The sequence below is a fragment of the Peromyscus eremicus genome, chromosome 3, assembly GCF_949786415.1.
Source record: "Peromyscus eremicus chromosome 3, PerEre_H2_v1, whole genome shotgun sequence".
In the NCBI taxonomy this organism is placed as follows: Eukaryota; Metazoa; Chordata; class Mammalia; order Rodentia; family Cricetidae; genus Peromyscus; species Peromyscus eremicus.
The window spans coordinates 139,573,846-139,588,985 of record NC_081418.1 but is presented as its reverse complement, the minus strand read 5'-3'; the positions used below and the strand labels follow the sequence as shown (position 1 = coordinate 139,588,985).

The window sequence follows — 15,140 nt, the reverse complement described above, 5'->3', positions numbered from 1 at the left end:
CGAAGATAAACAGTTTTAGAACACAGCGAGGAAGTTCCAGACCACAAGCTTTCTGTTTCCTGCACTAAAGCAACTCCTGACTAAATGACACTTGAAAGAACTAGTCCCCGGGGGGGAAAGAAGTGAATGTTACACTTTTGAAATTCATAATTTCCTAAATAAAACCTGTCCAAGTTGGAGAGAGAGCCATGAGGATAGAGATTTGAAAATCCCTACTCAACAGTACACCTTTTGGTCACCAACAGCGCCTGGTACATAATAGATATTCAATAAATGCCAGTAGCTATACGTACAAAGAAATGCGTGTTTAGGATCACATAAAAAAGTTCACCCTCTCTTACAGTGTTTTTCCATATCAAATATAGCAATCTCAAACCTTTAACTCTTTGCTTAGATTATGCTATTTCCTAAGTTATTTGAGTTTTCTAAAAATTTGGGGAAAGATATCTTCAATTCTGGGAAAATCCAATTTATCTCTTCCTCCTGAGGCCACATTTGTGAGAAAGCACATTTCAGACAGGGAAAACCCACAGCTCACCACAACAACACACGGGGAAGTGTCTGGGCCACTGGAGCATAAATTAAAGAGAACTGGCAGAATTGAACAAGATAGGAGGTAGGAGGAAGGGGTGGAGCCAGACTAATTAGGTATAAAGGCTGAAACGCCTCAGAGACCAAGACACTGAACAAGACAGCTTCAGCAAGAGCTCACTGTAGACCTCTTGAGATACGCCACAGAAACTAGGGAATCTTGAGAAAGAAAAAAAAAAAAAAAAGATGAATTCTGAAGATTGCTCCGTAACGGAAAACAGCTCATCACATCTGGAGAGAGGGCAGAAGGGTAAGTCATGTGATTTCTAGCATTCTGGTATGATCTCTACATTTGATGTATGGAATAGAGTGCAGAATGGAGAGATATCTTCGGAGGACTTTGTTAGGTTCTATTTCAGTCAGTAAAAGAGAAAACAGCCATAGGTAAATACCTCTTCTGGCTGGGAGAAGATAGAATACCTATATTTGAGAGAGCTATATGAATTTCAGAAGATCTTTAAATGACTTTTCCTTTGAATTTATATCATTTCAACTACTAAACTTAAATGAAACTTCTCTGTCTTAGCCTAGTTACACTCCATCATTTTCCCATAACCACCTGTGCATAATTCTGGATGTCTTACCCCTCTTTAGGAAGAGCTCTTTTCACATGAGCAGTTACGTTCTTCGTCTTGTACATTTGCCTGCTTTTTGTGTGTCTTGCCTCTTCAGTGCTCTCATATGAATCATTCAGTGGCTGGAAGCACACAGATCTCTAGTCTCAGAGAAAACAACTACACACACACATGAACATTCACAGTGTCAAATGGTGATTTCTTAGAATGTAGCCCACCCAGCCTTTCTTTAAAATGTCATCTTCTGCCATGACCTTCTCTTTAGGACTCCCTCCTTCCATCTTATCCTATTTCTCTCCTCCAATGACTCACTTCAAATTCTATAACAACTATTCATTTGTCTTCATTTTTATCAAAACATCATCACTTTGAACATTTCCCTCTCTTCTATCTGTCTGTTCTACACACGTTACGCTTCCTATTGTCAGGATTACCCCATTCTGTTTATGTCTGAGTAATGAGAAGCCCTCAAGCACTTAGTACTTGGGAACTAGGGAAATTTGTAAGCAAGAGCTATCCAGTTAATACAGGGATATGATATACCCAACACAGCCAAGACAGTTGGTGAGGAGGGAATTATTTTCTGAGTGTTTCTCTGTCATGTTGGTGTATTGTAAAAAAAAAGCCTCCATAACTTTTAAAAACTCATCCCTTATTTGAGATCATGAAGTCAAGTACAGATTAAGTAGTATGCAATATTCATTTTTAGATACCTAAGTTACCCACTTAAAATGAAAAAATAAATAAATAAAACAGATAATAATGAAACTATAACCAATAGCAGAATGAAAGAAGGACCTAATGCAGAAAATCCCACCCTGGCCTGGGATCAGCCCCATCTATCCTTGTATGTTTAACTTTTGCTCTCATTGCCATAACCTTAGCAGCAAAGGAATGAGCAGGCTCCTCTCGGGCAATTGAAAAGTGGTAAATGGGTGGATCTGTTTTCAAGCTCTCCATTGATGCACAGGCCTCAGAAGTGTGCTGTTAGGGGGGATGTTTTGTTGCCTAGGTGATGGGTTGAACTGTGGTTAGCAATGACCCTCAGTGATGGAAATAAAGCATCACGTGGGAGTTTATCTCCATACTCTATCCACCAGGTGGGTCGTTGGGTTGAGCTAGCTGAGATCTAGGTGTTGTTTTGGGTGTACATGTGTTTGCTTTGGAGCCAGAGTTGTTGATGAATTGAGTCCAAACAGTGTGACTGACTACCATATGTTGAAAAGTGAAACTAGACCCATCTCTGAACTTATTACTCAACCTGCCAAATACTACCTCTGAAGATAATAGTGTATGGTTGTAAAAAGGAGGCAGGAGAAAACAGACCCTGACAGGATTGATAAAGTCTTCTCTTGGAAGATCTGGAAAACAGATTTTCACTGAGGGGGTGGGGGAACTCCTGGAAAATACACAAGTTGATGATACTAGCCATATTGTACCTCCTCTCCAAGCTTATCTGTAAGGAGATGTTTTAAGAAAAAGAAAAAAGAATTTACAAATTCCAAGATACAGTCTTCAGGAATACTCTTTTAGTTGTAAAAAGTCACCCACATTGAAAAGTTAAATGTTTTTATCATGAGGAAAAAATTTTGAGACAGGTTCTCACCTTGCAGACAAAGCCAGCTGCAAACTCATTATCCTCCTGCATCAGCCTCCTACATGTTGGATTACAATGGTGGAGACGGATTTTCACTGTCAGTTACAAGGTCACTCAAGGAACCATTTCACACTGCAGTTTCTGTGAACATTTTTAATTGTGCTGGTGAATTTGGGAACTTACAAGGGCATTCTTGTGGGGCCACCCTGTTTTGAATCTTGAAGGTTCATCTTGCAAAGAATGAAATCCAAAATCTGAAGTCGAAGACTGACTTCTCTCTCTTTCTAGTCATTTATCATGTTAGAACAGACATATTTCTACCTATCCAAATCCTGACATAAAAGCATTTCTTTTGTTGTTGTTGTTTGTTGGGGGTTTTGTTGTTGTTGTTTTGTTTTTCAAGACACGGTTTCTCTGTGTAACCCTAGCTGTCCTGGAACTCACTCTATAGACCAGACTGGCCTCTAACTCACAGAGATCTACCTGCCTCTGGCACTTGAGTGCTGGGATTGAAGGCATGTGCCACCACTGCTTGGCTAGAAACATTTATTAGTTAAAGATAACTGTGACTCTGCTCAACCTTTATACAGAAGCGTAAATGAAAAAAATTCTGCTCAATATATGTGTTTAGAACACTGTTGTGTCTCTTTTATTATTTTAATCTATCTTAGAAAATTAAATGTTTCACTGTTCATTCTTATATCATCATTCTAACTGTGGTATAATTTATATGCAATGAATGAACACATCACAGAAGTAGTGTGATAACATGACAATTGTGTAGCTACAAGTCCCATCAATATTTGAATATTCTCATCATCCTAGGACATTTGTAGGTCCCATTTCCACAAGCACAATGCAAACACTGTCTCATATGTGACACCACACCTTTTTTTGGCTACTCTAAAGTGTCACTTATACGGAAATATACATCATGCAATCTTTAACAAATACGTTTTTCATTTAACATTATTTTCTTAGATTCATCATATTGTATGCATCAGTGTTTGTTTTAATAGCTAAGAGTTATTTTATATGGATGTGCCAAAATGAATTTATTCATTCTTGTCTTGATAGATATTTTGATTATTTTTCAGGACTTGGTATTAATGATAATTCTATGAATATTCTTGTTCAAGGCATTTTAAGAACATGTTTTATTTCTCTTGAAGGTGGTGTGTGTGTGTCTGTGTGTGTCTGTGTGTGTGTGTGTGTGTGTGTCTATGTGTGTTTGTGTAAAAGACTGTCTGTATCATACAGTGGTATGTGCATAACATTGTTTTTTATTTGTGTCTGTGTGAGTATAAGTCATGTGTGTACAGGTGTCTTCAGAAGCCCGAGGAGGGCACTGGACCTTGTAGAGCTGAAGTTATAGGTGGTTGTGAGCTGCCTGACATGGGTGCTGGAAACCATACACAGGTCCTCTACAAGAGCAGTACATGTTCTTAACCATTAAGGCATCTCTGCAGCTCCTATGTATAAATAGCATTGTAGAAAAATGATTTTCAAAGTATTTTTCAATTTACTCTCTTTGAATTAATATATAAAAGTTTCCAATTGTTGCACATCTGTACTAGCATTACCAAAAATCATAAGCAAGTTTTTAAAATTTTTTATTTTATCCTACTTTGAGATATTTATGCATAAATTTAACATTTCACTTATTGCATTGCTCACATTTATCACATGCATTTCATCTCTTGTAAACAGTAGCAAACTCCAAGGAGACTAAGGAACTACAGCCACAATGCTCCTTTTATATGTCTACTACAGCAACTGAGTGCTTAAGACATCTTATATTGTAGTTAAAACAAGAAAATAATGATATGCTTGAATTTTTATAGGTGTGAAATTTACCCATTATACCCACTAAATACATATATAAATTATATATTATATATATTGTATTATGTTAGCATTTTGCTGCTTTGCTTTATTTCTAAACAGCAAAACATTTTACAAATGTGCTCAGAATTGACTATTAACATTTTATATTATATTATAGTGGGACAACACATTACTATTTTTAATTTTGTATTTCTTAAGAGATATCAAATGCTCCATCTTATAGCCTGAATTCATAGTCACTTCCCTTCCTTTTCAGACCATGGCACCAGTATACGTTTTGAGAAGCATCATGAAGGATCCATCCAAGTTCCTATCCCTTGTGCTGTGCTGACTGTGTTCTTCATCACGTCCTTAATTATAGCTCTAGTTGCCTTGAATGGTGAGTCATACTTCACAAATTCTCTCAAAGTCTGCTAGCAGTAAGCATTCACATACAACTGAAATGAATGGGTCTTAGCCTGATCTAGTTAATCGGGCCTCCCTAATCGACTTAGAAACATCTCATACACCATAAATGGTCAGTTTTATGATCAGCATGAAATACAATCCATGCTCCCTGAATGATAGCTGCAACAATTTTATAAATATAAGTGTCTGATTTATACATTATGTAGAAGAGAGCATGTTTACATCTATAAGAAAGGGAATATATATTTGTGAATAGACATTTAATTAGAAAAAAGGTGGACTTTTCATTCACGGTTGACAAGAAAAACAGTATCTAACCTATAGATTGATCAAAAAGTGGCCAATATTTTTGTCTTTTATCTCAACCCAACAGACTAGAAACTGAATTATTATGACAGCCAGGACTCCCAGAGCTGGCTGGGTCATGCTGTGCCCCCATGCATGCCAAGACACATCTGTCTTTTACCAATAAGAAATGTTACAATTTGAAGAAATACCCCCCAAACCATTCATCTTATTGTATTTTTTAATGGAAAAAAATCATATAATATCTTGTGATCACACTTTTCTTTCTTCTACCTCCTCCCAGACCTCTCCATGTACTTTATCCTCTGCCTGAAATGAGTCCTTCATTCTTTTACCTAACAATCTGCACCCAAGACTGCCTTCTGATGCCTGTGTGTGAGCATTTAGATTCTAAGTTCTCACTTAGAACTTACAATATGCTTCCCCTTTTAGCCCAAATGTTATATTTGAGATTTCCCCACTTCCCTGACGCTTTCTGGTATAATGCCCAAGAGAACACAGTCCTCTGTTCATGCCCCTTCCTGTGATGAGGGACACTGGGCACTAGACAGATGATAACTGAGGTCTTTTTCTTTACTAAGAGCAGAGCCTCCCCTAGACTAGGTTTATCTGTGGAGAGGGTTAGGTCTCTTCTGTTACTAAAACAAATTATCTTCCTGTGCACAGTGGGCCAGTACAATTGCCCGGGCCTGTATAAGAACTCGGCATCATCTGACCGCCATGTTGCTTCCTGTGAGGATGAGTGGGTTGCATACCAGAGGAAATGCTACTTTTTCTCCACCACAACCAACAGTTGGGCCTTGGCCCAAAACTCTTGCTCTAAAGATGGAGCTACTGTTGCTGTTATTGATTCCGAAAAAGACATGGTAAGATTGGCAACTGATTTCATCAAATGCTGCTGTTTTATTTAGATCATCTATGGTTTCGCTGTGTTCTTTTCTAAGTGGAAACTGGGTACCTAATCTCACATGCAGGAAAATTTAGTCACGGGGGCCATATGAACCATCTAAAAGGTCAAAATGAAAGTCTGCTGTATAGTTTTTCAGTGTGGTTTGATTGCCTGGTTTCAGAGACCAGCGATTGAGAGGAGCACAGCTGACAATGATTAGCTTAGCCACGATGCTCAGTTAAGTTTGTAACATAACTTCACTGTGTTTTAAGGTATTTCTGAAACGACACGCTGGTGGACAGGAACACTGGATCGGGCTGAACAAAGAAGCTAATCAGACATGGAAATGGGCAAACGGCAAAGAATTTAACAACTGGTAAGTTGCAAGAAATCTCGTTGTCCTCTCTAGGCTGACACTTGTTTTAAAAACAAAAAACTTTCTTCTTTCATTTTTATTTTCTCTTATTTTATTTTTACTTTTTACCCTTCCTTTTTTAAGCTCTGTTGGTCCTGGAGTCTCAGTTCTTCATCACACAGCTCTCATCACTTCTCTTAGAATTATTTACAGACACCCTTTGTTATTAAAATTCACTCAAAAACTCCTTTTAATAACTTAACTTTGTCTTGGCAAACACTAATGTGAGCAAATAGTCTTAATGAATTTGGACATAGTCCAAGAACACTTCTGATGATGGCTGATGAAACAGTTGTTGGGAAAGAGTTGCTTATCTCACTTCCTATCCTAGTTCAGGGACGGAGGACAATATTTTTGTGCCTAATTATAAGTGTCTATGAACCTAAGGAAAATTCGCCCCCAAGCAATAAAGATACTGTTGTTACCCATCATGAAGTTAGATTTAAAGATTTGAGAGGCAGTCTATAAATTTAGTGTTGATCTTTAACATCTGAAATCTGAGAATGAATGAATTTCTCACTCTCTTAATGTTTTTATAATAACTGATACAATATCAGTATTAAAATCTATATTTCTAAATGAGGTACAGTGTTGTACACCTTTAGGCTCAACACTCAGGAGGCAGAGGCAGATGAATCCCTAGGCCAGCCTGGTCTATATAGTGATACCCTTTCTCGAAAAACAAAAAACAAATTGTATTTCTGGTAAAGAGATTTTTAGTATGTATCCCATGGTTGTATACTTATAGCTCGGCTACAAAGGAATGCAAAAGAACTACCTATGATCTCAATATAATATCAGTATTTGATGAAATGAGCTATGAATCTTATCATGCCCTAAGCCCCCCTAGAACTGTGCTTCTTGAAGGATCTATGAACTAAAAAATGATAATGAACTGCTCCTCTACTGGGACACCCACTAAAATCAGAAAAATAAAGCCTTTAGCTCTATCTACTTTCTCCATCAGGATTCCCGTCCCATGTTAGACAACAGACTGTCTCTATACATTAGACTATGGCTACTTGGCTGAAAGACTTGTGTTTGTGCTTCCTACTCAAGGAACAAACAGAAAAGGCAGAGGTCATCACAAAGTTTATTCTCATGTAGCTGGCTGGAAATGGTGGACTGGAAATAAATCTGAGTCTCTTTATGGCTTGACAGGTTCAACCTGACAGGGTCTGAGAGGTGCGTGTCTCTGAACAACACAGACATTACTACTGTGGACTGTGAGGCGAACTTACACTGGGTGTGCAGCAAGCCCTCCAGATGACAAAGAAGCATTGCTCTATAGATGACTGAGCCATGGATCCACAGGAAAGTCATGTGACTGGATGCTACTCTATGGTCAAATTTTCCACAAAGACCTCACAGACCAACTTTACATTATCCTGGGACTCTTCTGCATAGGACTCTGGGACACAAGGGAGAGACTCCAGGAAGATCTGTTTTGGGGTTTCCCTTGACCATGAGCTGAAAATGTCACTCACTGACTGATAATCACACAAAAAAAAGAAGAGGACGACTATGAAGCCTCATGGATGCACTTTATATTTTAGATCTGGAATGAATAAACTGACTAGCTTTAGAGTTACTATTTATTGCTGAATGACTGCGACAACCAATGCCTTCATGCGTTTGCACTATTGGAAAGAGTTTGCATGGTAGTAAAGGCTGAATGTAGATACAGGAAAGTTTGACTATTCATGATTTTCTTAAACTCAAAAAGTATTCTTAAGTAGACCAATGCTTAGGAAACCAAGCTTTGCAGTAGCTCCCTCTAACTTTGCCACATTATTTTGTCAATTGGTTTCCCCCAGAGAATAAGGGTGACCTTTTCTTTAACTTCCTCGGTGTAGACAGCTCATTTTCAGTGGTACATATTTCTTTGTCTTTAAAAATCTTCTCCATAGTGCATTTCAATAAAGAGACAAAAGCATAACATATGAGGAATATATGTAAAGCAGATTTCAAAGTACTGAAAGAAAAAGTGCAATATATGTTGTGGCAGATCTCTGTCAGGACCTACACCATGTGGATTGACCCTGGAATTCTAATCTTGTCAGTAATGTATTTGTGTCTGTCCCAGTCCATAATGTCACATGTCGTACTTTGTTCAATGTATTTCCTATGTGCAATAAAGTGTTTATGTATTTGTTTGTATTTTAAATCTCTGTATAATTTTAAGCTGTATCTATGTATGTGAAAATAAAAGAATCAACACAGTGGTTTCCAGAGGGGTTCACTCAAACTGTATTCAAAGTTACGTTGTAACGTTATAGCATCACACTACTTTCCAAGAGGGATCTCTAAACCCATAGATCTCTAAACCCTTAGTGCAGCTCCCAGACCTCACCAGAGAAGATTCTTTGTGCAGTGGGCAATGGTTAATACGAGTCTCCAAACTGGTCAGAATGTAGGGAATGGGTGGCTGTGGAGTGTTCAGCCATAAAATAAACACTCTCCCCAGAAAGGTTCAGGAAACATCATGGAAGACAGGACAAAAAAAAAAAAAAAGAGCCAGAGGTCAAGGAGAGGTGGGGCAAAACAGTGTCTTCAGGTCATGAGAGAACCACTGTACTCATGAACTCACAGCAGCTGTGCTTTTCTGCACAAGACCAAGTCTGCCCACATCTCAGCAGGGTGGAAGAAGGATTCAGGAGTCATCACTCCTGCCTGAGGAGCTACTGACATTTGATGGCTGCTAGGGGAGGGACAATCAGTTTTTAACCCCAAGTATGTCCCCAGTAATTGACTATGCTCCAGTGAATGATCCTGTACTCATGCATGTGTGGACAACATTGATTGGACTCATGAGATACAAAAAAAGAAAAAGGAAAAGGATATGGAGTTTGGGGGAGTTGGAGGAGAGGGTGGTGGGTGAATATGATTAGAATACTTTATATATATGCATGTATTTCTTAAAAAATAACTAAGTTACAGCATATTACAAAACAGAAAACAGTAGAATGCCTTTTTAAAAGTGCTCCACATAGCAAAATCCTAGCTTTATAATACTTTTTTATACACATTCATGCTAAAATGATATATTTTATTTTCGCATATTTGATGCTCTGAATCTTTGGTCCACGTATCCAATGTTCTGAAACCATCTTTTCAACTCTGTTTTAAAAACATCTGTTTTACTGTATACATTATACCTATTTACATGGGTTGATTTACCAAGCAGGTAATAGATGGCCTTCAAGGGCTACTTCAGTCAGGAAAACCTTCAATCAATCCCAGAACTGTTTCATGAATGAATGCTGCAATCTCTGTTTTTCTGACATTTGAAAATGGATGACCTCTTCAGTATCTTTAAACTGTGGTCACCTCCATGACATATAGAAAACAAAGATGGGTTTAGAATTCCTAATGAAAAATAAGTTGAAGTTTATTAACCACTGAGTTCCTTGGTTCCACAGCTACAGAATGAAGCAGGTGGCCTCCCCACTTGAATGTTCTATCATTAATAACCACAGCCTGATCCTGGGTCATGTTGAAAAACAGCCTTGTGACTTGCATGGTGTGGATGTGTAAATGGAAAAGTTACTCTTCAAAACCACAGGATGAAAGCCAGCTGACCTAAGTTGCATTTCTGCCATCCACTGACTAGCTACCTATTTTAGAATTAGAGATTGAGCTGAAACTAATCACAAGCTTAGTATGCAAAAATGACCTTAAAACAGAACCAAGTTCACAGCAGCCAGTTAATATATTAAATGTTTAAAAAAATTGCACATGAAACACTATATCAACACATTTTTAGTGTTGTATAAAGTATTTATTCCAAGCATGTCTACTTCTATATAGCATACTTGTTTGTTTTCTAATGAATTTTAAAGATTCATTTAACAAGCACATAGTACTAGAGTTAAAATATCCAACAACTAATATCCATTTATAAGTGAGTGTGTGTGTCTAGTCTTATTACATCTTGTTATCCTGTGTTCAGTTGATATCACTGGGCTCCTGCTCTTTTCTGAAGAGAAATTGAGGAGCAGTGGATGTGGAGGATAGGGGAGGTGTGTGTGTGGAAAACTGAGAGGAGTGGAGAGAGGGGAAGCTGTGGCCAGGATATATGGTATGAAAGGAGAATAAATAAAAAGGAAAAAGAAAAAAATCCAACAAATGCAGCATGAAAGTATGTAGAGTTTATCTACTTGTGAAACAGGAAATAAAATAAATAATTGTTGTGTGATTATGGTTGTGACAGAGATGACATAGGATGCCACTGGAACCCTTTTGAAGTATAGGACTCTTACATACCATAGTCAAACTTCTGTCTAATTTTACAATAAATATATAAGCTACACTTACCTTAAGTGATTGCAATAATATGTACTGAAGAGCACTATCAGTGTTCTGTGCCTTATTTTGAATTTTCCAGAAGAGTTTTAGTTTCTTCCTCCTCAAAGGGAAATATGCCTCCTGCTTATTCTATACAGCTGTAGGGATAAACAGTAGACATGAACTGTCCTTGAAGGGAAAGAGTACCATTGAAATGTTAATATTTAATAATTCAAAGCTTTTACAATATTGAGTCTATGAGGTACCACCATGGCGGAATAAATGGCTTGCTAAGCAAATCTGACCACCTAAGTTCACTCCCCAGAACCCAAGGAGGAAGGAGAAAACTGACTCCTGAGAGTTGTCCTCTGACCTCCACAAGTGGAAAAAAAACCTTCTACAATATCAATATCATAATGATAATGATGTTTTATAAACTGACTCTCAAATTTCATTATCCTGAGAAGATTTACAACATGAATATGTAACTGAAATTAAAATGAGCATGAAAATCTAGGGGGATTGTGTTGGAAAATGTACAGTCGAAAGAAAAAACAACTATAAGTGGTGTGATTTAGCTTAGTTTAATTTTTGGAAACAATTTATCAAAAATGATTAATACATGGTCTGTATGTCAAATGTGTTGCTGATTGGTCAATAAATAAATCACTGATTGGCCAGTGGCCAGGCAGGAAGTATAGGCGGGACTAACAGAGGAGAACTGAGAGAACAGGAAGCTGGGTGGGGGAGACACTGCCAGCCGCCACCATGACAAGCCGCATGTGAAGATGCCGGTAAGCCACGAGCCATGTGGCAAGGTATAGATTTATGGAAATGGATTAATTTAAGCTGTAAGAACAGTTAGCAAGAAGCCTGCCACGGCCATACAGTTTGTAACCAATATAAGTCTCTGTGCTTACTTGGTTGGGTCTGAGCGGCTGTGGGACTGGCAGGTGATAGAGATTTGTCCTGACTGTGGGCCAGGCAGGAGAACTCTAGCTACACATTTTCTGTGATATGACTACTTTGGAGAGAGAAAGAAATATTTAAAAAATTATTCTTTGATATGCAAGGTCAATTTCTAGCAGTAAAAAATCAGAAACCACGTTCTTGACCAAAAGTAATTATTCAGTTAAATGAATTTGACTCTGAAATATGAGTAAAGGATACCCTGACATTAAAATATGATAATGAGGGCTGGCAAGATGTTCCATGCATCATGACAAATATGTGCTCACACATATACCATACACATCATGATAAATAAATAAAATATCTTTTAAGATGATAATGAAGGATCCTCCCTTATCCCCTTGCCAACCATCCCCTGCAGTCCAGTGACCACCAGAGCCACAGGCCCTACCTGTACTGATTAGAGGCGAGTCTCTGAGCTCCTGGCTCGACAGCCCAGCTCTCTAACTCCTAGGCCCAGGAAGCCCATGCCACACACCTCCCCCGCTCATCACAGCCCCAGAAACCAGGCAGCAACAGCATCTTTCCCTCACAACCATCCCCCATGGCACCAGTGACCACCAGAGCCACAGCCCCCGCCTGCACTGATTTGAGGAAGAGGGACTCCTGGAGACACAGGTTCCACTTGTACAGAATGAAATAAGAAATAGGTAGACGGCAGTATAAGAGCACATTCAATATCATAAAGAGCAATATGGCATCACCAGAAACTAGTGGTGTTACAACAGCAAGACCTGAACATCCCAACCCAGGTGAAGCAGAAGAAAATGAACTTAAAAATAACTTTATGAAGATGATAGAGGCCCTTAAAGAGGAAATGAAAAATCCCTTAAAGAAATCAAGGAAAAGACAAACAAAAAATGGAAGAAATCAGTAAATCCCTTAAAGAAAGACAGGCGAAAAACAATCATACAAGTGAAGGAAACAGTTCAAGACTTGAAAATTGAAATAGAGGTAATAAAGAAAACACAAACCGAGGGAATTCTAGAAAAGGAAAATCTAAGTACATGAACAAGAACTACAGACACAGGTATAACCAACAGAATACAAGAGATGGAAGACAGAATCTCAGGCATCAAAGATATGATAGAGGAAATAGATTCATCAGTCGAAGAATATGTTAAATCCAGCAAATGCTTAACACAACATATCCAGGAAATCTGGGATACCATGAAAAGACCAAACTTAAGAATAATACGGATAGAAGAAGGAGAATTCCAGCTCAAAGGCACAGAAAATATATTCAACAAAATCATAGAAGAAAACTTTCCCATCCTAAAAAAGGACATGACTTTGAAGGTACAAGAAGCTTACAGAACATCAAATAGACTAGACCAAAAATAAAAAGTCCCACATGATAATCAAAACACTAAACATTCAGAATAAAGAAAGAATATTAAGATCAGCAAAGGAAAAATGTCAAGTAACATATAAAAGCAGATCTATCAGAATTACACCCAACTTTTCAATGGAAACTCAGAAAGTCAGAAGGTCCTGGACAGATGTTCTGCAGACACTAAGAGACCATAAATTCCATCCCAGACTACTATACCCAGCAAAACTTTCTATCACCATAGACAGAGAAAATAAGATACTCCATGACAAAACCAGATTTAAACAATATATATCCACAAATCCAGCCCTACAAAAAGTACTAGAAGGAAAATTCCAGCCCAAGGAAGTTAACTGCACCCACAAAAACACAGGCAATAGATAACCTTCTCGAAGAAGGGAAATATATACACTATCAACAAAAAAAATAACAGGAATTACCAGTCACTGGTCATTAATATGTCTTAATATCAATGGACTCAATTCACCTATAGAAAGACAAAGCTAACAGAATGGGTACAAAAATAGAATCCATTCTTCTGCTGCACACAAGAAACACACTTCAACTTCAAAGACAGACATTGTCTCAGAGTAAAGGATTAGTTTCTAATCAAATGGACCTAAGAAACAAGCAGGTATAGCTATCCTAATATTTGACAAAATAGACTTCAAACTAAAATTAATCAAAAGAGTTTGAGAAGGAAATTTCATACTCATCACAGGAAAAAAATCAATCAAGATGAAATCTCAATTCTGAACATTTATGCCCCAAATAAAAGGGCACCTACATTTCTAAAAGAAACATTACTAAAACTTAAATCACACATCAAACCCCACACACTAATAGTGGGAAACTTCAATACCCTACTCAAACCACTGGATAGGTCTGCCAGATAGAAACTTAACAGAAAAATAAGGGAACTAACAGATGTTATGATTCAAATGGACCTAAAAGACTCTATAGAACATTTCACCCAAACACAAAAAAATATACCTTCTTCTCAGTACCTCATGGAACCTTCTCTGAAACTGACCACATACTCAGTAACAGAGCAAACCTCAACAGATACAAAAAATTGGAATAATCCCCTGTATCTTATTGGATCACCATGACTTAAAGTTAGAATTCAACAACACAAATTACAGAAAGCCTACAAACTCACGGAAACAGAACAAAGCTCAACTGAATCATCACTGTGTCAAGGAAGAAATAAAGAAAGAAAGACATTAAAGATTTCCTAGAATTCAATGAAAATGAATGCACAATATACCCAAACTTATAGAATACTGTGAAAGAAGTGCTAAGAGGAAAGTTCATAGCAATAAGTGCCTACATAGAAAGTGGAGAAATCTCAAACTAGTGACTTAACAGCACACCTGAAAGCTCTAGAATAAAAAGAAGCAAACTCACCCAGAAAAAGTAGATGACAGGAAATAACCAAATTGAGGGCTGAAATCAATAAAATATAAACAAAGAGAGCAATACAAAGAATCAATGAAACAAATAGTTCTTCAAGAAAATCAACAAGATAGACAAACCCTTATCCAAACTAACCAAAAGGCAGAAAAAGAATATCCAAATTAACAAAATCAGAAATTAAAAGGAGGATATAACAACAGACACTGAGAAATTCCGGAGAACCATTAGGTCATACTTCAAAAACCTGTACTCCACAAAACTGGAAAATTAAAAAGACATGGACAATTTTCTGAATAGGTACCACACACCAAAATTAAATCAAGATCAGATAAACAATTTAAATAAACCTATTACCTCTAAGGAAATAGAAGCAGTCATCAAAATCTCCCAACGAAAAAAAAAGCCCAAGGCCAGATGGTTTCAGTGCAGAATTCTACCAGAATTCCAAAGAAGAGCTAGTACCAATACTCCTCAAATTGTTCCACACAATAAAAACAGAA

General features: G+C 37.6%; 1 protein-coding gene across 1 annotated transcript; it reads left to right on the top strand.

Annotated features, from left to right (window-relative positions):
• The first annotated feature begins 714 nt into the window (after positions 1-714).
• On the top strand, positions 715-8,709 carry LOC131906139 (early activation antigen CD69-like). The gene is made up of 5 exons (XM_059256931.1): positions 715-841; positions 4,868-4,990; positions 5,992-6,191; positions 6,487-6,590; positions 7,791-8,709. The coding sequence occupies exons 1-5, from the start codon at positions 778-780 to the stop codon at positions 7,897-7,899; spliced, it is 600 nt and encodes a 199-aa protein (XP_059112914.1). The 5' UTR covers positions 715-777; the 3' UTR covers positions 7,900-8,709.
• Positions 8,710-15,140: the final 6,431 nt, after the last annotated feature.

Bases quoted from the DNA above. Each gene is read 5' to 3' on its own strand.
- LOC131906139 (XM_059256931.1), top strand. From the start codon at position 778: ATGAATTCTGAAGATTGCTCCGTAACGGAAAACAGCTCATCACATCTG. The intron at 4,991-5,991 runs GTGAGTCATACT...TCCTGTGCACAG, and splicing joins AGCTCTAGTTGCCTTGAATG to TGGGCCAGTACAATTGCCCG. The intron at 6,591-7,790 runs GTAAGTTGCAAG...ATGGCTTGACAG, and splicing joins GGCAAAGAATTTAACAACTG to GTTCAACCTGACAGGGTCTG.